This window comes from Ceratotherium simum, chromosome 25 (assembly GCF_057802395.1).
Source record: "Ceratotherium simum simum isolate JZ-2026a chromosome 25, ASM5780239v1, whole genome shotgun sequence".
Taxonomy (NCBI): Eukaryota; Metazoa; Chordata; class Mammalia; order Perissodactyla; family Rhinocerotidae; genus Ceratotherium; species Ceratotherium simum.
The window spans coordinates 26,845,187-26,872,101 of record NC_141924.1 but is presented as its reverse complement, the minus strand read 5'-3'; the positions used below and the strand labels follow the sequence as shown (position 1 = coordinate 26,872,101).

At 39.4% G+C, this 26,915-nt stretch overlaps 1 protein-coding gene across 5 annotated transcripts in view; it reads right to left on the bottom strand.

Annotated features, from left to right (window-relative positions):
- USP44 (ubiquitin specific peptidase 44) overlaps window positions 1-24,156 on the bottom strand; it is a 29,786-nt gene extending 5,630 nt beyond the window's left edge. Inside the window, exons 1-4 of one of the 5 annotated variants that reach the window (XM_004417969.3) lie at window positions 23,990-24,156; window positions 7,296-8,793; window positions 2,923-3,118; window positions 671-779 (exon numbers count right to left, since the gene is read on the bottom strand). In XM_004417969.3, coding sequence (XP_004418026.1) covers window positions 671-779; window positions 2,923-3,118; window positions 7,296-8,723 — 1,733 coding nt within the window. In that variant the 5' untranslated portion in view covers window positions 8,724-8,793; window positions 23,990-24,156. Of the gene's footprint in view, window positions 1-670; window positions 780-2,922; window positions 3,119-7,295; window positions 8,794-10,921; window positions 11,483-20,444; window positions 20,545-20,713; window positions 21,271-23,401; window positions 23,526-23,989 lie in introns of those variants that run through there. The other 4 variants (XM_087449080.1, XM_087449079.1, XM_087449077.1 and 1 more) reach the window with 4 other exon arrangements.
- Window positions 24,157-26,915: the final 2,759 nt, after the last annotated feature.

The window sequence follows — 26,915 nt, the reverse complement described above, 5'->3', positions numbered from 1 at the left end:
AAACAAAAACTAAACCAGCAACAACTAATATGTATGAGAAACATGGTCTCAATAGTTTTAAAATCATAGCATATAAAGTAACCTCTCACTCCTTAAGAGAACGATAAGCTCTAAGGTTAACATGGTTATTGCAAGGTATGAAACCATATGCTTTGATTAACCAATAGATTTGCCAACTAATTCACCTGACTAAATATATTTCTGAAGACTAGTTTTTTTTTTAACTGCTTTGAATTGAGCTGTTATACTTTTGTTCAGTATTTTCCAAGGATGAAACAATTGGTCCAAATACTCTTAATTTATAGATTAAATTTAAAAATTTTACACCTAAAATAGGCTGAATATTAAACACTATAAGCAGAAACTTACAAGGAGAATAATATTACCTAGCGGACCAAAATGTGAGGGGTCTGCTGATCAGCAACACATTCTACAAGGGAAGCTAATCAGAAGGTCAGTTATTGAATATCCTGTCTACTGGTCAAGGCTAGAGATGACAGAATTAAAAAAAAAAAAAAGTAGATGTAAGTCATCTACTAGCCAAGTAGATAGTACTAAAATTTAATTCATCATGTGTATTAAGTTTTGAAGCACTTTAAACAGAAGGAATGATCAAGTTAGAAGTGTATAGCTGGTAGGCAACTGGTAATACTACGATACGACTACTAACCTGAATCGTTTGAGATGTAGTCTGAGAACCTGAGGTAGGTGGCAAATCATAAGCTGCTTTTGGGCTTCTGTGAGTACAACTGCTTTTGAGGAAAACCTTCTACGCTTTGCTGTGATATCAAAGAATGAGAATCAAATTTAAGGATAGAAGGAAAAGCTGATTAAACTAATTCAGACATATGTTATCAATTAAACATCTACTGTGTTAGAGGCATTGTGCTGTGCTAGAGATAACAACATGGCCTTGCCCTCAAGAAACTTAAAATTACACAATAAAAAAAAAAACTTATGAGCTAGTTAAGGTAGACAGACGTAAACGAATAGGTACGTGATTTAATATAATCCTGCAAATAAAGCAACAGAATGATATAGTGCTATAATATTTAAAAGTGGATTTGGCTATGCCAATTAATAGGAAAAGTTAAAACTCTCCCTAAACATACTTTAATATACTCTTCACAAACTCTTTTTTTTAATTTTATTTATTTATTTATTTTCCCCCAAAGCCCCAGTAGATAGTTGCACGTCACAGTTGCACATCCTTCTAGTTGCTGTATGTGGGACGCGGCCTCAGCATGGCGGGAGAAGTGGTCCTCAGTGCGCGCCCGGGATCTGAACCCGGGCCGCCAGCAGTGGAGCGCACACACTTAACCGCTAAGCCACGGGGCCGGCCCCCTCAAACTCTTAATTAAAACAAGTTTCATGGTCAGTTTATTCATTGGGGGTCATCGGGATCCCCAGGGGCACGGATCCTTATTGCCCAGAACAACCCCCTTCCTGGGGATCCACCCCAGCCCTGGCCAAGGCCTGAGAAAGCAGGCCTTTACTAGCTCTGTATCTGAGGCCTCCCTCAGTGTCTTGCTTTTGCTAATTTAGCACCAGTTCTTCAACAAGTGGAACTTCGGATTCTTTTTGTTATCCCCTCTGTTCCCCTTGAGGTCCACCTATGGACTGTGTCCTGCAGCTTCTGGCTGAGCCATTGGCTAGCAAAGTTTGCTCTTGATGTCCAGGAGCTGTCCTTCAACTTGTACACCAACTCCGACTTCAGCCATAGTAGCAGCTGCTTCTCATGTAGGAGGTGGAATCAGTCCACCATGAGGCTGTCCTTTAAGCCATCTCCACTTGCCTCCAGAAGCCTTTCCTCCAGGTCTGTGCCTGTGAGTGAGATCCAGGTTACCTGGCTGCTACTGAATGTCCTGACCTTCCTTTGGATTGTCTCAGAATATATGGTCCAAGTGTAGCTAGACAAGGGATGTAAACTCCTTGACTTATATTTGCCTTTGTATAACTCCTTGTAACAGAGTTCATATTAGACAGCACTCAGAAAACAATGTTAGTATAAGTCATTCTAGAAAACCATCAATTGATGACATTTTTTCAATGCTGGAACATCCAATGTTTCTTATATATTACTTTAGAAGTTTGGTATCTAAAGCCCTAAAATCATTTTTTCAGACCTGGAAATTAGAGAGAATACCTGAAAATATATAGTATAAACACTAAAATGCCATGTACACATTGATAGAGGAGATAGAGATACCAGATAAAGACACACAGATCTGACGTGGTTTTATATACCATTTTCCTGGAGGATGATGCGTCTCTTTAATTGAAATGGCTGTTGGGTTCCTGTGCTCACCTCTATTAGAAAGCTTATCATAGTAGATCTTAATTGTCTGTTTCCTCCATTAGGTATGTGAGCACCTTAAAAGTGTCTTACCTCTATCCATAGCAACTAGAACAATGACGAATATAGAAGACAGTCAGTTTCTGAATAAATCTTTGTTTTTATGAAGCCAATCTCCACAGCAGCAGTCCAGCTATATATTATTTCCTATTATACAGGTATGTATACACACACACGTTATCTATCTATCAATGTTTTGATACGTAGCAAAAAGATTCATAAAGCAAACATTTCATTCAGTACTAAATAACAGGCTTGCCTTTTACTATTCCCTTTTGCTACTTTATTCTGTCTAACGTATTAAATTTAAATTTCTTATTTTATGAATCCTCTCTCCACAATTGACTACAGGATCAAAAAAATTTTTAATGTCATCAATAAAGCAAAACAAATACACAGTTCACAAATGCCACTTATAAAGCAGAAATATCTAGCGCAATTTCTTTAGATGAATTAACAGTTTATTTCCATAACTGCTACTTAAGGAATTTCTTCTAGTTTCCTCTCATTTGTGTTTCTCTTTGCTAATCTTAGAAAAGCAAAGAGAATCTACAGTCTCTACTTACAGTTACAATGATCACACATGTAGATTTTTCCTTCTAAAGATTCAGTTTCTGTGAATTTGGCCAACATTTCAGTAACCAGACATGGCTGGGAAGCAGTATCTTTTCCACTGCACTGGTATCTTGCTGGAAATTCCAGTGACAAGTCCCAGAAAGGTTCTATGGTATTTGATTTGTTGTCACATGCAAGACATGTAACCTGCAAATAAAAATTTTAGTTTCTCAGATTACAATCCTCTTATAAAAACATTTACTCCTTTCACTAGAGGTCACTGCCCATAAATAAGCTTTTCTTCTGAAAACACACCATCAGAATTCTGAATAATCTGCTTTATATTATTTTCAGGGTTTTTTTTTTTATTATTATAATTTTTCCTTCCAAAAGACTATCATCATTAATTACGCATTGGTGGGCTTTAACTACTAGGCATTCAAAAAGCTCCAAGGGCATTAGTCAAATCTGAATTTAGGTAAAAAACCAAACTGTGGGGCCAGCCCCGGTGAACTAGTGGTTAAGTTCAGCGTGCTCCTCTTTGGCGGCCCGGGTTCGGTTCCTGGGCGCAGACCTACACCACTTGTCTGTCAGTGGCTGTGCTGTGGTAGTGGCTCACATACAAAAAGAGGAAGATTGGCAGCAGATGTTAGCTCAGGGTGAATCTTCCTCAGCAAAACAAACAAACAAAATCAGACTGTGGACTCATTTAACTAGATATACATTATGTGTGTGTGTACAGACACACACATATATGTGATATATATGTATATGCATTTAATTTAATGTGCTTAGACTTGAGGTTCTTTGCCATTTTCCCTTGCCCATCTTTCACTGATTTTCTCTCCCCTAATCCCTATAAACTCTTAACCATAATACAAATAAAATACTCTTAGTACATTTTTATATATAGTATATTAATATATACAGATTTTAAAGCCCTACCAACTGATAATTGCAAAAGACAATACATATAAATAATGATGTTATACTCCCACCTAAAGCTAACATCACTACATTAAAATTCTCGTCAAAATATAGGAACCACAGCAGCCGGCCCAGTGGTGTAATGGTTAAGTTTGCGTGCTCTGCTTCGGCGGGCTGAGGTTTGCAGGTTGGGATCCCAGGCGTGGACCTGCACGCCACTCATCAAGCCATGCTGTGGCAGGCGTCCCACATATAAGGTAGAGGAGGATGGGCACGGATGTTAGCCCAGGGCCAGTCTTCCTCAGCAAAAAGAGGAGGATTGGCAACAGATGTCAGCTCAGGGCTAATCTCCCTCACCAAAAAAAAAAAATATATATATATATACCACAAAGAATATGGGACAGTTCTAACAACTTACATAGGAAATATAGTAACTGTAAAGGGAAAGAATAATAACTTCAGTGAAAAATTCAGCAGGATTTAATGCCGACACTGCACATAATCGAAGCCAGACTTGATAGATACAATAATCCACACATGATATGATATATTACTAAGCTCTTTCACATGAGCTACATTCGTACACAGGCAACAAAATAAAGAAGCCTGGTGGTGCAGCACTTAAGTGTGCGCACTCCGCTGCAGCAGCCTGGGGTTCGGATCCCGGGCGTGCACCAATACACTGCCTGTCAAGCAATGCTGTGGCGGCGTCCCATATAAAATGGAGGAAGATGGGCACGGATGTTAGCCCAGGGCCAGTCTTCCTCAGTAAAAAAGAGGAGGATTGGCGACAGATGTTAGCTCAGGGCTGATCTTCCTCACACACACACAAAAAAAGGAAGCCAGTTCTAAAGTAGATTTTAGATTTAACAAATAGCCACAAAGCAAAAAAGAATACTCCCGGTATTTAGTCTGGGAACTCCCTAGGGCCAGGGTTTTACCTTTTGAGAACAGTTTCTTGAATTAAAAAAAAAGCCATTCCAGCAACCAACCATCCTAATCTCCTGAGATGACCAGTTTCTTAAGAGTTTATTACATGTTTAAAAGGAAGAAAGCAAAAAGCTGGTCTAACAATTTTTATTAATTTCAAAATTCATCCATAAAGGAAAAAACAAGCACATAGCCACTCGCACACCATTTGAAATATAAAATGGTAACTTTCCGTAAAGAAATTTGTAACCAAGTATTAAAAGTCCTACCCTTTGACAAAGTAATTCTACTTCTAGGACTCTATATTAAGGAAATCACTACAAAAAATGTATTAATTGATCATAACATTATAATAATGGAAAAACTGGAAGTACTTTAAAAGTTGACAATAGGAGAATGGTTAAATATTATGGTATATACATATGATAGACATTAAAACAGTGTGAAAAGAATGATCAAATATTTTAATGACTATGAAAAATCTTTACATTGTTAAAGGAAAATATTTTAAAAAGCAGGTAATTCAGGGGCCGGCCAGGTGGCACAAGCGGTTAAGTGTGCGCTCTCCGCTGTGGCGGCCTGGGGTTGGCCGGTTCGGATCCCAGGCGCGCACCGACGCGCCGCTTGTCGGGACATGCTGTGGCGGCGTCCCATATAAAGTAGAGAAGATGGGCATGGATGTTAGCCCAGAGCCAGTCTTCCTCAGCAAAAAGAGGAGGATTGGTAGATGTTAGCTCAGGGCCGATCTTCCTCACCAAAAAAAAAAAAAAAAAAAAAGCAGGTAATTCAACATGACCACACAATTAGGGGGAAAAATATGTATAAATGTGCAGAAGAAAAAAAATTGGAAGGAGATATACCAAAATATTAGTTTGTTGTGTGTGGGGGGTGTTATGGGATTAGGGGATGATTTTTCTGTTCTTATGCATAGATTTATTGTATCATGTAGGTTTTCTACAACTATATATTACTTTTATTTATAATAGTGTATTTTAAACTTTTGCATAAAAAGTTAGAAATGATAGGGGCTGGCCTGGTGGCCTAGCGGTTAAGTTTGCACACTCCCCTTCTGGTGGGCCCGGGGTTCGCAGGTTCGGATCCCAGGCGCAGACCGATGCATCGCTTGTCAAGCCATGCTGTGGCAGTGTCCCATATAAAGTAGAGGAAGATGGGCACGGATGTTAGCCCAGGGCCAGTCTTCCTCAGCAAAAAGAGGAGGATTGGCATTGGATGTTAGCTCAGGGCTGATCTTCCTCACACATACACAAAAAAAGTTAGAAATGATAGAGAAGGATGGTGGAAAAATAAAATTGCCTGTAACACAAGAAGCACAAACTCTTATTTGCTAATTGGCACAATGTAGAATCTTTACATTTCTGAAACAATAAGTGAAATAAACTTCAAAGATATTTCCTAAGAAGAATTACATTGGAAATAGTTAAACTACATTCCTAAAAAGTATGCTATAAAAATGATGATATCATTACTATGAAAGTTGAACTGAGGAACAGAGGCAGGTGTGCAGGGGTAAGGAAATGACCTAACAGCTCAATTGCCTAAGTTAAAAAAAATTCGGGGACTGGCCCCATGGCAGAGTGGTTAAAGTTCCACATGCTCCGCTTCAGTGGCCCAGGTTTGCAGGTTCAGATCCCAGGTGCAGACCTACACCACACATCAAGCCATGTTGTGGTGGGGATCCACATACGAAATAGAGCAAGACTGGCACAGATGTTAGCTCAGGACTAATCTTCCTCAAGTTAAAAAAAAGAGGAAGACTGGCAACGGATATTAGCTCAGGACAAATCTTCAGCAAAAAAAAAAAAAAATATATATATATATATATATTTTTTTTTTTTTTTTTTAAAGCTCTATGCTATGGAAACGTAGAGAGCCTTATGTCTAGTAATAGTCTACCAACAAGTCCACTCGTTTTAGAGAACTGTTAATTAGAAGGAAGATTCTGATTTTGTGATTCCTTTTCACAAGGGAAACTTTTGCAGCTGTAATTAACATAAAGGAAAACCATTTGGATTATTCTAGATGAAATTACATTTATTTACTTTAAAATTTTCCTACCTACTTGTTAAAGCCTTCAGACCTTGCCCCCCTTGGTTTTACAGGAAGTCCTCCAGGGCTTCTCCTTGGTCCTTGAAATTACTCAAGTGTGTACCAAATCCATTCCTAGTATAGCAGAATCTTCAGATCTGTTTCCTATGGGATTAAACCCTCCTCTTCTCAATCTCTCAGAGAATGACTCTAATATTAACCTAAGAAGTTCTGTTTTCTGATTCCCTCTTCTCACAAAAAAAGGTTTGATACTATGGAGGTAAAACTACTTCCAATGATTCCTGAAGGAAACAATTATAAATGAGTGAGCAGACTTCTCTATACATATTCGTAAAAGCGATCTATTTTGATCTGAAAATAGTACTAGCTCTAACACACTAGATATAGAAAGAATACGCATTTTTTAGGCTTCACTTTATGAATTCCCCAAGATGAAAATAAGATTTAAAAAAATCCATACCTGACTAAGAAGTTGTCCATGAAAAATGTTATTAACAACATTCAGAACTTGTTTGATAAGTTTCCTTTGAGAAGTGGGGATGAGAGCTGGTAACCTGGTACCAGTTGTCTCTAGTTCATGTTGTATTTTATCCAAAAGTTCACAAAGAAATTCCTGAGCATCTTGTTGGGCATAACCACGAAAAGCAGGAATTAGTCTCCACACTGAGTGTAGCATAGCAAATGGTGAGACCAAGGCCCACTTTCCAGACCACATGACTTGGAACAAAATATGCAATTCATGACAGAGAGAAATGTATTGGGAACTTGGCTCCCGTGGCTGAATAAGTTCCATCTTTCTACTCTTTGATGCTCCACCGCTTAGTCCTGATGATAAACTTGGATGTCTAGAGCGAAAAGATCCTGTATCTTTTTCTTGGTATTCATTCATTTGATATACTGTATCTTTGACTGGTGGATGCTTATAAGATGATCTTGTCTTATCACTAGCTGTCACAGCCAGCCATCGGTTCAGATCAAGTTTTAAAAAACACTGTCGAAAAATAAGTAAATGACTCAACACTTGAAGAACAGAATTCATGTAGCAAGTATTTCCCAAATTTCTCAACCCTGTTACACCAGGAGTCACTATTGGCCTTCGTTTAACTGAGAAGTCACTGGCTTTTTTAAATCTTACATCTTCTGAGGTAGATACTACTTTATCTTTTGCTGGTGAGGCTGGGGGTGGTAGTGGTACTTGAACAGGAACTATTTCTACTGTGGTGGACTGGGCTAGACCTTGCAAACGTAAACTCTTTCTTGGAGGCATATTTTCCAATTCTGCTTTAACTTGATACTCTAATTCTTGCCGTCTTTTCTTCACTTCTGTTTTTGCTGCTATTTTTTCCCGAAATTGTTCTTCTTGCCTTTTTCTTCCAATGGGTGATTGTTCAAACCAAGTTCGAAAGATTTTACCCATTAGCATCCTTCTCCTGTGCCAAAGGGCAGTATACATTTGATCTTCATTTTGAAGCAAAGATTGGGTGGCATCATGTATGAAATAAGAATCATCACTTGTACCCATAGACTGTAAAACCCTTCCACTACGAGTGGTGCAGTGATAATTTTGACTTTTGATTGCACTTAATGTACTTCGTAGTAACTTCAGGTCTCCAGTTGCATTATCATTAAGAACATAATCATCACAAAAGTAACAAAACACATACATCTCATTCACCTCCAATGCAACAGGATGACTGCTTTCTTGAAAGTGCTTGAGAGCATGTTCTTCAATATATCTTCCACAGGCAACATGGGAACAGCTAAGGCAAGCCCAAATCGACTCAGTTGTATTGCAGTCCACACAATGCCATTTCTGAGGGTTGAGGATGGAATGGTCTTGAGCAAGCCGCAACTGACCAATGTGTTGGCACTTATCCATTGTTAACATTTATTTAGTCTAGCTGAGAAACACATAATCTGAACAAGTCTCTGTTCACAACACTTGAAGCATCTGAAAACTAAGCAAAACAATGTCAATTTTTAATAAAATAAAAACAAGAAGCCAATATTTTTCTTTTTTATAAAGTATTTTTCCAAGAATAATTTTATAAATTTGCTCCCTCTACTCCCAGTTTCTGGGCTGCCTGTCATAATACCACAGGCAGTTCTTACTTTTCCCCTGCTCTAGACTTCTCTAATCTCTCAACCACCTCGCTCTGAAAGAACACATGCTTCACTTTACTTTCTCTGATGGTTTTCCTTTAAAAACTTTGTTTTTTATTTTCTGCCACCATCTACTGGTGAAAAATGGGTAGTGACCACTTTTCACTGAACTAGAATGAGATCCATCCTCTTTTTACCCAATAGTCTGAGGGCAGTTTACAAAACTACATTCCTTTTCTTAAAAATTGGGGCTGGCAAGACCCAAATATATCTCACTAATATGTACATTCTGAGAGCCCTATGTGGAATTACTAAAGCATAATCATAGTTAAGAGCATGGGTTTTGAAGCAGAAAAACTTAGGTTTGAATTCTACCTCTGCCGCATACTGTTAAAAGTCTGATTTGAGCAAATATTTGAACTTCTCTAAACTTCATCTGTAAAATGGGGAAAAATCATACCAACTTCACTGAATTGTTGAAGAATTGAGATAACATAAAATATTTATGTGACACAAGGTAAACACTCAATAAATGGTAGCTAGAAAGAACAAATCTTAATATTTCATTCTATTTAAATAAATTATATTAAATATTCTACTTAATTATTACCATTTTAAATTTGGCTTTCCATTAGTAAATCAATAATGACCTTTATTATTTTTTTTTTAATTTTTATTTATTTTTTCCCCCAAAGCCCCAGTAGATAGTTGTATGTCATAGTTGCACATCTTTCTAGTTGCTGCATGTGGGACGCGGCCTCAGCATGGCCAGAGAAGCGGTGCGTCAGTGCACGCCCAGGATCCGAACCCGGGCCGCCAGCAGCGGAGCGCACGCACTTAACCATCCCGGGCCGCCAGCAGTGGAGCATGCGCACTTAACCACTAAGCCACAGGGCCGGCCCAATAATGACCTTTAATTCATGACTCTATAACATACTCTGACTTGATAGACTTGACAGTTTGCCTCAGGGAGAGAGACAGACAGGAGGGGAAAATGCTTTTGTGTTTGAATAGACTCTCAGGAATGTGCAAGGATGTGTAAGCAAATAAAGAGAAAAGAGGAAGAATATGAAGTGGTGGCAATATAATGAACTTTTACATTTTGGCAGACCTAAGCATTATCTGAAATTATAAGCTTATTCTGAAAAACAAACATACACAGATAAAAAAAACCCCAATATAATAAAATAAAACCTATATGAGTTTGACCTAGAAACTTGTTCCTTTATTAAAGTCAGGAACATTTCTGCTACAAGTACCTAAAACTAGTGAACTGAAATCTACTTAAAAAGTAGGAATCACAAAACATTATCTTCATTGATTTAGCAAAAACTGAACACAAATTTCAGGTCATAGGTGGGGACCTAGCTACAGAACACCCAGAACATTATATGTAGCATGATCAATGCTTTAAATTTTTTAGGGCAGCAAGACAATATGACTTTCAGTGGTACTTGCAGGTGCCACCGCTAGGGCCCTAAGAAAACTGCAAAGGTAAAGTTGATTTTTGGTTCCTTCCCACCTTTTTTTAGTAAAATCTCCGAGCAATCAGAGAGCCAACCCCCCCGCCCCTTTCTTAACTTTTAGATATAGGGTATCCAGAATATGGACTTGAGACTGACCAGTCCCAACCCTCACTTGTGGACACATTTTTCAGGCACACATTTTAAGTTTACTTCTCTTCCCTCAAAATCTCCTGAGGTCCAAAATCTGGCCAAATATAGTGTTTTGTCAGAATTCCTAGCATTCAACAATAGTTGCTAATGGCAAAATTAAGATATCAGTGATTAATATACTCCATTATCCTAAATTTTTCTAGGTACTGAGGCTAAAAATCTTAGACTCATCCTTGACTCCTTTTTTCTCTTCCCACACCAATCCTTCAGGAAAAATGGTTGGCTCTATCTTCACAATATATCTAGAATCTGACTACTTATTATCTCTACTTCCACCACCCTGGTCCAAGCCACAATCAAGTCTCACCTGGATTATTGCAGTAGGGCTCCTGAATGGTGTATCAGCTTTTGTCCTTGCTGCTACCAAAAGTTTACTCTCTCCACAGCAGCAGCATACTCTGCCTTTAGACCCAGACAACCAGGGCCCAGACCACAGTTTACGGGGCCCCTGCTCTGGCCCTCTCCCACCATGTGGAGTCAGCAGAGGCAAGGCGATGTGGCCACCTGGAACCTGCACATATCCCCAACTCCCCTTTTAGACCCATTCACTGGTAACTGGGACCTGGAGAATTCCCTGCCCCAATCATCCCCAAGCCTGCTTCCTGAGCCTACAGGCAATAAAAAGCCACTGAAGAACTCTGTAGAGGAGAATGACATGATCAGATATTTAGGTTACAGAGGGATCTGAATGGCAGGTCTAGAGGAGGGATGAGTGATTAAAAGCGACAGACATTACAAGGAAATTAAAGCTGTAGCAGCGTTGAAGCAAAGACTGGAACAGAGGTAGGTTAGTGCTGAACAAACATTGGTTGAAAGAACTGATTGAATATGGAGATTAAGAAAAGAATCTAGGGCTCTCTTCTATCTCTTTTTATTTAAAAAGGATCATATAAAGAACACAGAGATAATTAAACATTTGTTTCTGGCAAGTCATAGAAAATAATTATTAGTTCAACTTCTTGTAGAGATGAAGAGGGAAATGCCATTCATTTACACTCAAGGAAAATCATTTCATTCTAAAATTTTAGAGGTTGTATGAGTTGACACCTTGCACAACATTCAGAAAAGAAAGCTCAAAAGAAAAAAACCTAGAAAGAATATATATATTTATTCTGGGGTTATCTCTGAGTAGTGGGGACTACAAACTATTTTACTAATCCATATTTTCAAATTGCCAAAAGTAATGAACATGTTACTTGTATATTAAGTTTTAAGTAGGAAAGACAGTGCTGTGTATATGCTAAATTATACACTAGCCTCTTTACTCCCTTCTCATGTATATTCTGCAAATACATTCCCTTGGTTACAAGGCATTTGCCTATTTCATTGCACTTGTTACCAAAAAATCTATTTAGATGATGGCAAGGTCCCTGACCTTCAACAGGAAGTGACCCATAATTGAACAGCATGATTCCATTCAATGCAAAATTGTGAAAAGATGTCATCTCTGAGAGGCATTATAGCAGGGGAGAGGTATCACACCAAAATGGTTATAGAGGGCACATTCTGGAATCCAAATGCCTGAGTTTAACACTTGGCTGTATTTTACTATGAGACCTAGACAAATTATTTATACTCCACATACCTCAGTTTTCTTATCTGTAAAATAACAGTGGTAATAACACCAATAGGGTTGCTGAGGGAATTAGAGAAATTTATTTTTGTAAAGAACTTAGAACAATTCCTGTCACTTAATAATATGGCTGATGGTCTAGTGGTTAAGATTCCACGCTCTCATTGCCGAAGCCTGGTTTTGTTTCCTGGTCAGGGAACCACACCACCCATCTGTTGGTTGTCATACTGTGGCGGCTGCGTGTTGCTGTGATGCTGAAAGCTATGCCACCGGTATTTCAAATACCAGCAGGGTCACCCATGGTGGACAGGTTTCAGTGGAACTTCCAGACTAAGATAGACTAGGAAGAAGGACCTGGCCACCCACTTCCAAAAAATTGGCCATGAAAACGCTATGAATAGCAGGGGAGCACTGTTTGATACAGCGCCGGAAGGTGAGAGCATGGCGCAAAAAGACCGGGCAGGGTTCCGCTCTGCTGGACACAGGGGCGCTAGACGTCAGAATCAACTTGATGGTACTAACAACAAAAGGTAATATGGCCCTCAACAAATCTTAGCTGCCAATAATAATAATATTATTACTATTATAAATACTAGTTTCCTTCTAGTTTATCACTTTTAGCCAGGGGTTCATTCTTCTCAGCCAAGTGTGTACTAAGCCCAACTAAGGTGCTAACTGTTAATTAAGATGTTAGCTGAGAACTAAGGTCTGACCTCTCCCAGGGGTATTTGCATGTTAAAAGGGGATCTCTCAAAGATAAAATCTTTTTAAAAATCCAAAGAAGTGAAGCCAGAATGGTGGAATGACAGATCATGAGATTAATATTTTTGAGTAGGGGGCCCACGTACCCTGTCTACTTATGAAAGAAACCAGTAGGGGGTGGACGACCAAGGGAAGGGCAGGGAGGAAAGCTCGAGAGCCAGGCTGCTGCCACCAGAGAGATCCAGCTTGCTCTGCTGCCTAGAGCCAAAGCTCAGAGACAGTTACTAGGGTATCCCCAAAGGGGCCTCATCACACAAAGATCTAAAAGCTTGGAGGAAAAGAAAGGGGGATGGGAGTATTTTCTTGACACTTCCTATTTTCCTTTACTGGGTTCAGAGCACTTCTTTTCATTTGCTAATCCACTGCTGAGAAGCTACATATTAACTCTGTTTGGCTCCAGCCAAATGGATAAGTGATTTTTGGCAGTATATTCATTTTAAAGAAAGATAAAACATTTTTGCATCCCCCACGTAGATTCTGATAAAATAGTACCTGTACCTATATATAATAGCAACATACAAATACTCAAGATGTTTTGAATGAAATTTATATATAGAGATTAAAATTATACTATCATTTTCTCATACATTTAAAAAAATGTTTCACACTTGAAATTCCAATTAATAGCTATGAAATGGCTTTTTTAAACCAAGTATGCTATCTTTATTTTAAAGACAGATACATTTATAAATATTCTGAGCATCATTTTCATTTTTAAATTCCCTTCAGCAAATCTCTCAAGTTTAAGAAAATAATGTATCTGACTTGTTGAAAACTAATTATTTTATATAGAGTTAGCATATCATTAAAGCAATTATAAAATAGAAAGCCAAGATGACTAGAAGAGAAATAAAATATAAGATCTTATTAGACGGGATATTTTTAGTCAAAGGTTTATATCACACACAAAAATCAAGTAGATCACAGGTAAAATATTTAACTTGTTACAGTTCAACAGCACAAAACTGCTTATATTTACCACCCAGTGAGGACTCTGAAATTAATTTTCATTTACTCAAATTATAGCCCTTTGCAACATACAATCCAGGCTTTAAGCATGTAGCAACACTTTTCTGATCTATTTTAATGGCTCTTCAAACCTCTTCTCATAAGGAACTCATCCTACCAGCAGAGGTTCAATGATCAGATCTAGATAGCTGACCACCAAGACTTTATCCTTAATCCTAACCTTTCTGAACCAGTCTCAGGCACACTTCAAACTCAGCTTACCTATACATCTTGCCACCTTCACAGAATTAGCTTCTTTTACAGTATTCTCTTATTAAAGATACTGTATTATCATTCAAGTACCCAGGCTAGAAATCTTTTAAAGTTTTTTTGACGACTCCTTCTCATCTTTTCCACTCCGACATTCAATTTGTCACCTGTGTATATAAGGTTATCATTCCCCAAGTCTTTATTCCTTTCCATTTCCAGAGCTATCGTTCTCATTATGGACTTTATTATATCATTCCTGAAGAATAGCAGTAACCTCCAAAGTGGTCTTCCATCATCCAGACTCTCACTCTCCTTCATAACTATCCTGCCAAATTAATCTTCAAGTTCGCTTTGAGCCTTTTAACTCTTGTACTTAAAATCCTCTGTTCCCCATAGTCTCATAAAGCAGTGGATTTCCAACTTTGACTATGACTCAGACTAAGAAATCTTACAATGGATTTCTGTAAATGTGTGTATACCTAAAACCCACACACATACCCAGAACGAAAGTTTCACAAACAATGCTTATAAGAATAATGTATACTGACATTTCCTATTCTATCATTAAAAAAAAAAAATGCTGGTCAGAACTCACTAAACTGATTTCATAACGGCAGTTTGACAAATACTGCAATAAAAAAGACTATACTTTCATCAGTGTTGCTTTCAAAATTCTCCCGATTCCTACCTATCTTCTTTTCCTTACCTTATTACCCCTCTGTCATGTACATTCCAGCCAAAAAGAATCAACCCCAGCTAATTTCCTGAACTCATCTTCATTATTCTCTCACCTCCACCTTTAAAAATTTATCCATCCTCCAAGGCCCAACTCCTTCTTAAAGTATTCCTAGTTAAAAAAAACTCTTCTCCTCTAACTTCCTAAAAGACTGGGGTTGTGCCAAATGAGAATCCTTGTATTTATTTGTGTGTACATCTTTACTCTGCCACCTGTTGGGTAGGTTCCCTATGGTAAGGGAGGGACTATATCTCAAACATCTTTTTATCACCTTAATAAAAAAAAAAGCACTTTATGAAGATCCTATAGGTTTTATAGCCATTTTGTTTCAGGCTACCAGATTCTTGGCACAATCAACTAGTATTAATGTCAGGTCTCATTTCAGTTCTCTTTATGACATTTGAATCAGTGGTTAAGACAGGAAGTCCTTGTGATATCACTAGTGACCAAAACTGCCCCCACTTTCAACCAAGTGGCCAATTTTTCCCCATGGTCAGTTAAGGCACAGTTTCCTGATATTTTGTGATGTCATTATCCTACTTCCTCTATCTTTAATCAGAGCCTACCATGTGTCTTGTCCCATGCTACATGCTTTCAGATACCCCAAATAGATTTTATATAAAAGCAAACAGACATACTTCCCCAATCCTAAATAGGTTATTTTAAATTTTGTCATGATATGTAGTGACCCTTTAAATAAATATTCATGCTCCAAAGATAAGTATTACTAAGAGCTAAAAGAATCACTGAAAAATTAGAAGGGTAGCTAATTTTTCACTTCAAAAATTAGCATTCCACTATAAATTTTAGTTGTCTTCAACATGTGATTTTTTTCAGCTTACCACTCCCTTTTCACCTCGGTTTCTTAGGAAGACACTTACAAAGAAAGCATGGAAAGGTACAATATAGTTACAATATAGTACAAGTTACAAGAAGTTCCCATAAGAGGTCAGTTACCAAAGATCAGTCATATGGAAGTAATCTAGAACTTCTAACCAGGGCAATTAGTCACACAATTTTCAGATTCTTCGCTTTAAAAATATGTTTTTATGAAAGTCAGGAAGTTAGTATGAAAAATAAACACACAAAAATAGCCAAACTAAATGACTGTTTAATAAAGTGATAGAGAATGAGGGAAATGGCTAATATACTTCCCCCAAAAGAATTAATCCATATTTTAAAATCTGAATAGACACTAAAATAAATCATCATGCTCTATTAAGAAGCTTCCTCTTTTCATAGCTCATATTTAGTCAAATAATCATATAACATTTACATTTTATATAATTCCTAGTGTGTCTTATAGGCACAGTTTTAAAATTAAAAGATTGTTGGGGCCGGCCCGGTGGCGCAAGCGTGCGCTCCGCTGCAGCAGCCCGGGGTTCGCGGGTTCCGATCCGGGGCACGCACCAGTGCACTGCTTGGCAAGCCATGCTGTGGCGGCGTCCCATATAAAGTGGAGGAAGATGGGCACAGATGTTAGCCCAGTGAGAGTCTTCCTCAGCAAAAAAAGAGGAGGATTGGCAGATGTTAGCACAGGGCTGATCTCCTCACAGAAAAAAAATAAATAAATAAAATAAAATTAAAAGATTGTTTAAAAGTCTTGAAAGACAACAAGATAAATCGAAACTCATTAATATAGCACAGAGGATCCTTCAAATTGTGGTACAATATATACTTTTCTACTCTCATTTATGACCAGCCACTTCCCACACATCTTTTGTTAAAATGTTTTTATATACAAATGACCACATTGTGAATAAGTTCAATTTTTTAAACTTTTCAAAACTGGAATATGAACTATTGTTTCGTAGGAAATGGGCGTGTACATTTTATGTAAATATTTATGGACATTCTATTTCAATTAAAGAAAAAACATATGTACCACTGGGCATAAAGAAGAATAAATATTTAAATAAAATTGTGTCACAGTAACTATCTTATTAAAGAAAATTCTCCTGAGACCTTGCAAAGGGATGGATATTAAAGAATAGGCATATGTTGAATGTTTATTTTAACAAAGATAAACTTTGTAACAAAACTTATTTTTCTTCTAACAGTACTAAATAACCTAAACAGAGCCTCTAAAAGCTATTAAAAGCAGGAAGATTTGTTATTTTCCATAATAAAAGACAGGAGGAAATGGCAATTTCAATAGGAAGTAGGCCGTAGGAATTACTAACCATCACAATCTCTACCTGTATTTGGATAAGAATGAAAATAACTTTATTCATAGTAATTAGGGCAAACCCTACCCACTCCTTATGAGAAGTTTTCAGTTTTCCATTTACTTCCTGAAACCACCATAGTACCCTGTCCTCTGCAGAAATGTTTGTAAAATGCCAAGTGTCAAGCATAGTGCCTGGTACGTAGAAAGGGGTTCAATATTTTTGAATGAACAAATTATTGAAGGAATGAACACAATGGGCTCTCAAACTCTCCCTGTTCCCTCTTAGGTATGCTATTATGCCTATTATGTGCTTTGGCACCTCTCCTTGTCAATCATGATGTATTTCCTTTCCTTTATCCCTAGAAAGGCCCTGGTTATTCTTTCTTCCTCTAGAGATCTAGAATCTATAATTACTCTGATCTCACTTAAATTCCTCATTAAACAATAAAGGATACCCTTTTTCCCTGGGCCTTCTTCACATTTCTAACATGGCTCTCCTGAAGCACCGAGATTGAATCTGGTTGGTGATGTTCTACGAAAAAGCACCTAGAAACCAAGTTCTGCCTCCAGGTTATTTGATTTTCTCACTCATCACTACTTACAAGTATTTCATTCATGGGCAATTTTGTTCCAAAATATTTATCATTACTGTCACACCACCATATTTATACATCAATCTATTGCAGCTAACTTCATAACAATGGGAAAATATTCACAAAAAGACTGAGCATTTTACTATGGGTCTAGTAAAAACAGAGTTCAAATATTTTGTGTAAAATGCCTAGATTCCCTATCATTCTAGTACATCCATGAATTGGCTTAACAAGTATATTCTTGGACTATAAATAAATTAGCTTTTTCCTATAGCATGTAAAACTCTGTTAAAATGAATTCTTTATTATAAATTTTATGGTGTCTCAAAGTGCTACGCTCTATCAACTGTATTTCTTATAATACTCTTAATCTTTGCCAGAAAGCCAGTATTTGTAGAATCCTCCTATATTTTATTTACTTGTCACCTATTTAGGCTGCACCTGATGGCAAAACTGTCCTCCATTATTGAACCTAGAGAATGATTGGGCACACATTTCCTATCGTGATTAGACTCCTAAACCCACGCCCCAGCCTCTCTCTAATCTCCCTCAACCAGACAACTCCATTAGAATCTGGCAACCACATTTGTTCTGCCTAACATTGCCTGAAGGAGAAAAACTTCAAAGCACGTTTTTTCCTGCTACTAAGAAGCCAAAATGGTGCCTTTCTCTTTACCTCTGTAACACTGAAAAACACAATTCAATACACATTTACAGGGTTTTTTCCCTCCATATTAAGCAGTTAGGTGCTAGGGATACAAATACAATACAATAAAATAAAATATTCTGCCTTCAAACAACCCAGTGAGCAGAAAATCCATATGTACCACCATTGCATAATATTCAATGAGATCCAAGTATGTAGGGGAAAAGTTTGGTAGAAGGTATACGATAACTTATTCCTTTCTTTTTGTAATATAAAAAGAAAAATCTGTGGGAAAAGGGGGGTAAAAACAATTAGGGAGAAACAATATATTTCAAATATTTAACCCAAATCTTCAACAGATTTTCCATTTTAAATATTCCAAAAAGTGTATCATTGTATATTATACTAAACACAGATTCACCTATCACTTAAATTGTTTTAAGCGAAAAAACTCTGGGACGATTAATATTTTGGATGAAAAACAAGATTGACACACAATCAAAACAGCCAAAACATTTCAGCTTTTTACAATGTATGCATTGAACTATTTGTTCAATATCAGAATATCTCTAAATTTCAATATGGATTGCCTACAATGATAAATACTGGATTGAAAAATCTGCCATCCGCTGCAAAATTAGTGGCTGGTACACAAAAAGCTAGAGAAATCAGAGTTGGGGAGAGAGAAGCTAAATGAGCCAAAATGTTTAAAATCTCTTTCAAATCCCCAGAGATGCTAAATTAAGGATAAAAAGATTAGGGTTCCAAGAATACAAAGTTTTCCTCTCTTTCAAGTGAACTGACTATTGAATCTCACTGAGATTATGAAATATTCTATAAACATGTGCTTAACTCATGTTTGACTTTCCAAATTTCATCACAGTGAATAGCCAATTCTTTTTTTTGTTTGTTTACACCAAAGGCTGCTTTTAAAGACAACTCAAAATGGAATTCCAGGCCCAGTGCTACCAACCCCCCTACTTTTACCTCACAGGCAGCTACTTAACAGATAATAAGGAATTCAAGTGCAGGGCCTGAAAGTCGTATTTCCATGCTAATTTCACAACCCCGTTACTTGCAAGATACGACAATTAAGACTTAAAAGGGGAGAGGGGGGGCTTGAGGATAAAGCAACCCTCCCAAGACTTGCTAAATTTTTTTTACTTCCAAAGTTAAAACTGCAAGAAATTATCCAGTTACCAGTAGAATTTACAACAGCTCAAACTTGTAGTTGAAACAATTACCACGTTTCACTTTCTTTTTTATGGGGGCGGGGGGGGAGGCGGGGAGGCGAGTTCTACTATCTCTTAAACTTAAGCAGTCATTTTTCTTTTTCTTCTCATGCTGACACGTTTCTCATGCCCCCAAAATAAGCTTAGCCTATTAACATTCCCTCCCCGAAGGATAGCGGGAATGGTTTAGGAAGCCGGTATTCAAAAATCCTAAGTGTCTCTAAGTGGCAGCAGGTGCTGGCAGCGCTGGGACCCGATCGATGGAGGGAAGACAAGACATTCCTTCCAAACAGAGGACTAGAGCCGCCCTTCCAAAGCATCCCAGCGGCTCCGAGCATCACTCGGCGTCAATCAGTGCGGGGGGTAGGATGCGGTTTTATCCCGACAGTGCCGGCTCTGCAGAGCGCCCCCGTCCGCATCAGATTCGCGATCACATCTCCTCCACGCTCCGGCACTCGGGTCAGGGCACAACTCCCCCTCCACATCCCCTCAAGTCCCCCAATTTCGTCCCTTTTCCTCCCAACTCGTCCCCCTCCAGCCCAGCGCGGGGTGGCTACGCGGTGTCCCCGGCCCCAGGGGACGCGGCTCCTCGCAGCATCTCCGGGCATCCCGAGGTGGCCGGCCACCAGGACACCGGCCGGGGCATCGCACGAGCCACCGAAACTTCAGAGGCGCCAATTCTAAATTCGCCGGCCCCGCCGCCTCCCCCGCGCGCCCCTCGGCTCGCTCCCCTCAGTCCGTCCGCAGCCCCCTTCCCCTCCCTCAGACGCCCTGCGCCCCGCGCCGCGGGAAAACGCCGCCAGGTGCCTCCCGGCCCCGGGGGCTCCCGTCGGGCTCTGCTCCCGCAGGGCGCCGCGCACCGCCAACCGCCGCAGCCGCGCGCGCCCCTCACGCACTCACCAGCCCGCGCCGGAGCGGCCATCTTAGCGCTCGCCCCCGGCCGCCCCCCGCCCCCCGGTTCTGTGGAGGAGGCGGCGGCGGCCCGGTCGGGCGGCTACGTCAGCGGTGACGCCGCGGCTGGCCCCGCCCCGCGCCCCCGGAGTGCGGCGACTGCGGACCCGCTCGAGGGGTCCGGCCTGAGGGGGAGCCGGCGCCCGGGCTGCAGCGCGGCGTCAGGGTGGACTTTCCCCGGCGCGGCCTGAAGCCTCCTCCCCGGGCGGGCTTCGCACCTGTCGTCGCCGTCGGGGTGACCCCCAGTCTGTGAGATGCGCAGTATTCCGCAGGCGTGGTTCCTGCGCTGAATTTCTGTGGCTCGCGCAGCGTCGAATTGTTTGGCAGAAACGCGCGCCAATTCGGTTATCTTCAAAATCTGCCCAAAGGAACCGGCGTAGAAGTTTTTCGAGAAAACTTTTCCTTCCCGAGGAGGCACCTAGGCGTGGGCTCGTGATTGCTTTGAATTTGGCTTCCTTAGGTAGCAGTCGGGCGAGTAAGGTTCCAGAATGGGCAACTTCCTGAGAAGTAAGGTTTAAGGGACACGAAAAGGCACCTCTGTCCAAAATTACTGTAGTTTGAAATTGCCAATTACAGATAATGAAGTCGATTCCGAAATGAAACGAAGAGACTGAGGGAGAAAAATCTGGAGAAAAGGAAAGTCAAGACTAGAAGGTACAAGAAGATGAATCTATTAATATCTGTTGAGCTTTTATTTTGCGCTCGGCTCTTAGCCAGTTCTACCTCCGCTACCCCTTGGAGAATACTGAAAATGAAAAGACACCCTCCTCCTAAGGAGAGCTCGAAGAAGCAGCAAGACAAACGTGCAAAGTTAATAACATGTCAGTTGAGTACGATATCTTGCAATATATAAGGCAAGCTTTAAAAGTGTTCATATCTTTTAATCAGCAATTCCATTTTAGAGAATATCTTGCAATGGTATCACCTGGGAAAAAAAAAATGAGAGCACAAAGGTATTCATAGCATGTTATCCAAACAACAAAAATTTGAAGGGGAAAAAAAATGTCCAACCAAAGGGAAATGACTAATTAACATTTGGCATATCAACCTTAAGAATTCTTGTGTAGATAACAAAATGGCAAGAGTCTAATCAATTCATATTTGAAAAAATACCAGATATGTATATGAAGATTCAACTGCGTAAAATGTAGTTATGTACATAAAGATTTAAAGATAAGGAATGAATTTGGATAGTTTAATACTCCTTTCATTCTTTTTTTTTTTTAAAGATTTTATTTATTTTATTTTTTGCCCCCAAAGCCCCAGTAGATAGTTGTATGTCACTGCTGCACACCCTTCTAGTTGCTGTATGTGGGACTCGGCCCCAGGATGGACAGAGAAGTGGTGCCTCGATGCGCACCCGGGATCCGAACCCCGGGCCGCCAGCATCGCAGCGCGCGCACTTAACCACCAAGCCACAGGGCCGGCCCTCATTCTTTTTTCTGTGTAGTTAAGTGCATATTCTTTCTGATTCAGTTCTGTGCCCAGTGCATTCCTCCCACTCAAAACACAAACTGCTGTCTTGTAATCTTTCCCACCACCTTAATTTCTAAAATGCGCTAAGTGCAGTACAGTGAGAGCATCTCTTAAGAGGAAGTATTTCTTCCAGTTAAGCACTTCTGGCATGCAATATAGTTTTTCCTGTGGTTCCTAGAAAGGAAAATGTAACAAAGCCCAAAATCCTTGCTCTTATTTTAATGTTATAAAACACTCTTGAAGATCGTTTGGCAAATTCTATCAAGAGTCAGCCACCTCTGATCTAGTACTTTTACTTTTTAGAAATACAAAGACTTTTTACCTGAAACTCAGGCGACTTACAAGGCTGTTCATCTCAATGTTATTTGGAATAGTGAAAACTAGAGACGACCTAACTGTTCAGCACTATGGGAATGGTTAAGTACATCTGGTGTATTCGTGGGACAGAATAATATCTCATCAAAAATCTTATTTTCAAAAAATATTAAGGGAAGGAATATAGGTCAAGCCAACTGTCTACCATTTCCATTCCTCTAAGAGTTTCCTTCTTAAATTATCTTACTGGTACTACATGAGCGCTTCTCCCTCTTTGCAACAATTCATTGTACTGGGATGGACTCTAGGCCAACGGCAGTCAATCTGTAGGAAGCTTGTTAAAGCTCTACCCAAACACTGTGCAAGGGGAAAGAGGGGTTGAGATGGATTGAGTAATGGTTTAAAGGCACACTGAGTAGGCAGTGGACACCAGGCAGCAAGAGCCACGAGGGAGCAGAAGCCATGAATAATCAGAAAGAGGATGTAAGGAGTAGCAGCTCAGTTAAAGAGAAGTAGCAGTAGCAGGGGTCTTGAGATTCTGAGTAGAACTGTTTGGATTTCAGGAGCCTCTAAAATAACTGTATAAAAGGAAAAACTAAAAACAGGATGCAATAATGTATATACTGTGCTTTAAAATATGTATGTATAAATCATTCACATTGAACAACACTTGAAAGGAATACATCAACATTTTAATAATGGTGGTGAGATTACAAGTGATTTCTATTTTCTAAATTTTCTATAGTGATCATAGTTTTTACAAACTGTTTTAGAGTCAAATAGAATGAAGATCATCAATAGTCGAAAGTTCTAATCAGCAAAATAAGTTGCATTTGGTCAAAGTGACTAGTAGAAGTTCAGAGACAGGAGAATTTCCTGAGATCATAAATGGCTTCAAGGAAAAGGTGGCACTCAGGCTGGGTCTTTTAGGGACTGAGAAGATTTGCATTAATGAAGAGGAGGTGAAATGGGAAGAAGACAAAGCAAGGATAAGCTGAGTAAGGCATAGGTAGAGGGTACTGAATAGGGTGTCCTTAACAAAGTGTCTTGAACACGAAGATGTAAGCTAGGAGCAGTGCTGGGTGGGCAGGGGGGAGCTGGAGATAAGAAATTACCTGGGGGGCCGGCCCTGTGGCTTGGTGGTTAAGTGCGCGCACTGCAATGCTGGCGGCCCGGGTTCGGATCCCGGGTGTGCATCGAGGCACCACTTCTCCGTCCATCCTGAGGCCAAGTCCCACATACAGCAACTAGAAGGATGTGCAGCTATGACATACAACTATCTACTGGGGCTTTGGGGGGGAAAAAAAAAATAAAATAAATAAATAAAAATCTTTAATAAAAAAAAAAAAGAAATTACCTGGAGATTATTGTTAATTGTATTAATAATTAAAGAGTAGTAATGAGATATTTTGTAGCATAGCCTTTTTTTTATTGTTATTACTATTCAACTTTGAAAATTTCTTCAGGTACCGTTTTATTCCAGATCTTAACAACCTAAGCTTAAATTATGGCATGTCTAGCTTATTTCCTGAGCTCCAGGACCTCTCTATTGCAATCTCATTTTTACATAGCTGTCGTAATCATTCTTATCATGTAATTTTCCTATTTGTTTTTTAACTGTCTCATCAAATCTAAGCTTTTTACTATAACAAAAAACGTCTCCTTGCCTTCCCACCTTTATCAACTGACTTCCCCAAACTTACCTATTACATCCTCAAAATCAGGCTTTCCCCGGATTGGCCTTTGGAATGCCTAAGAAGTCAGTCTCCTTAAGGTCTCCCACGCTTCAGGCACTTTCCACCTTTAAATCAGGGCAGATGTTGATCTCCTAAGGAGAAAGCCCTGCAACTTTCACTCTTGCAAATCATTACAATCAGCCTCTTTCAGAGCTGGCCTAAGATCTCACCTCCTGGAAATGGCTTTCCCAGTAACAACTGGGCTTCGAGATCCCCAGCCCCCACCCTACTAGTACATTATTATGCAGTCACAGCTTTTGTTTTGAGTTCCGTGCCTGGTTCTCTCTCTTTGCATTGTAACCTGTAGGGGCAAGGACCGTGCACTTGCTCCATTTGTGTACCTCTCCACAGCACTAAGTACAGTGCTAGCAAAAATACTCTTAAAATGCTTAATGAGTTAACAAAATTAGAAGTTCCCTAGCACAATATGGGGTTGCAGAAATGATGTGTAGGGGTTTCCTTGTTTCCACAGTCCCCATATTGGGAGAAATGACTGTTTGCCCTTTCTCCAAGGTAAGCAACCGGTTTCTAAACAAGATAAAATTTTAATGACTCTGAGACCTCAATTCTGAGGCTGTATCCAACTTCTTCTGAAGTGGGTACAACACAAACTGGTTTTGCTTCTTGTGTTTGGAGAAGACAGTGTGAATGAATTAAGTGAATGAACTAAAAGAATACAAAACACTGCAAATTTTGTAAACCTTAGAGCTGCTTTTTATGCTTTGTGTTGATTTTTAGAATTTTCTAGTCCAGTTTTTTATGAATCTGAGAAATGTCTTAGGAATCCTAATTGTAGACAAATGAAGAATTTATGAGCTTGTTAACTTTGAGGAAACTATTGCCAAGAATTTTCGGAGTTTTATAGACTGAATGTTCCTATCTAATAACTTGAAAGTTATTACAGATTCATTTGAGAAATATTTTTTGAGCACTTCTGTGTCTGGCACCAGGCTAGGCACTGAGATGTCCATAGCTTTCATTTACATGTTATGAGGAGAGGAAGGATTGAATGGAGGAAGTAGGTAAAGAAAATACTGAAGAGCTCAGACCTGAAGTTTTTTTTTTTTTTTTTAAAGATTTTATTTATTCATTTTTTTCCCCCCAAAGCCCCAGTAGATAGTTGTATGTCATACGTTCGCCTCCTTCTAGTTGCTATACATGGGACTCGGCCTCGGGTTGGACGGAGAAGTGGTGCCTTGGGGCGTGCCCGGGATCCGAACCCGGGCCGCCAGCATCAGAGCGCGCGCACTTAACCGCTAAGCCACGGAGCCGGCCCTCAGACCTGAAGTTTGATTAACGTGTAGCAACACAGTGCAGTTGAATTTTTTTAAATGAACTACCTAAAGAACCTTAAATTTATGGCAAATATGTAAGAAAGGAATTGAGAGAGTCCTAGTGAAAATACAACATCAGATGGCAAGACATGGCCTTAGTAAGTGAATAGAGAGGAAAGTGTGCAGCAAGAAATGGCTTTACAATTAGCCTTTTTTAATTATAAGAAAGAATGAGGGTGGTGGCAGGTAGGGGAGGTAAGCGCCAGTTGAGAAGTAGATGGTACCAAAGCTGATTTAATTTTAAAGGACAAGGAAGTGTTTATTTAGAGGTCTGTGAGAGAAACTTGTACCTTAGAGGTAAATTTCCAATGTAGACCTACTGGAAGCTGAAACTGAGCCCAGAGTTTCATTACCGGAAGCAACATTGTGAAGCTAGTCAAATTGTCTCTCCTTTTAACATCCTCACCACCTCCGCCCTACCCGGTTTTTTTGGGGTCCTCAGGCGGCTTGTGCCCAGGGCTTTATCTCAGTCTATCAAGGCCTTTCTGTCTTTCCTCCTATGAAAACTTTTCCTATTTTCCATTTTGTTCTAAGACCCTTACCCCAACCTTTCTTTTTCTAAGGAGCCCAATTATCGTGTAGTAAATTGATCCACTTGTAAATTATTAGTGTTTAGTAATGTTTTTTGCATTTCTCTCTAAGACTATGTTTTTTTTTTTCTTAAAGATTTTATTTATTCATTTTTTTCCCCCCAAAGCCCCAGTAGATAGTTGTACGTCATAGGTCCGCATCCTTCTAGTTGCTGTACGTGGGACTCGGCCCCGGGTTGGACGGAGAAGTGGTGCCTCGGGGCGCGCCCGGGATCTGAACCCGGGCCGCCAGCATCAGAGCGCGCGCACTTAACCGCTAAGCCACGGAGCCGGCCCTAAGACTATGTTTTGATGGAACCTCCTGTAGACACCCAGAGTATGGAATTTCTAAAATGAAATTTTAAGCAACGTGGCAGATTAGTGGGATAGATATTTTCTTAAGCCAAGCTACCTTTCTAGGGATAAGCTGTGTGTGTGTGTGTGTGTGTATACACACATATGTATACATACCTACACACACACACACACACACATACACACACACACACACAATTATATAACATGTTTATCTTGTTATAATCACAGTGTATGAGCTTATCTAGTTATTTTTAGTTCTTTAAATATGTTGCATGTTTTTTCTCTGTAAAGTTAGGAAAATAGTGTCTGTCCTGTCTTCCTTACAGGAATGTTTAAAGATCAAATGAAGTTTTGCATGTGTAAGCCCTTCCTAAAGTGTAGAGAGAAAAGTAAATGTATTTATCATTATTATTTCTCTTAGGATTATTACCACCCTATAAAGCTCCTTGAGGTCAAGAACTGAGTTTTGTTCATTTTTATAATCCCTTAAATTGAGTTTTATTTCTGTACTAAATAAAAGTTAATTGGAGGATAAATACTGTAAAGCTTAAAATTATAGTACTCTGAGAAATGTGCAGAACAAAGTTGTAGTCTCCTTTCTCATAGCAGGGTGGGAAAGGATCTGGAAAAGCAGAGAAAGAGGGAAGGAAAAGCATTAGGGGTGGAAATTTT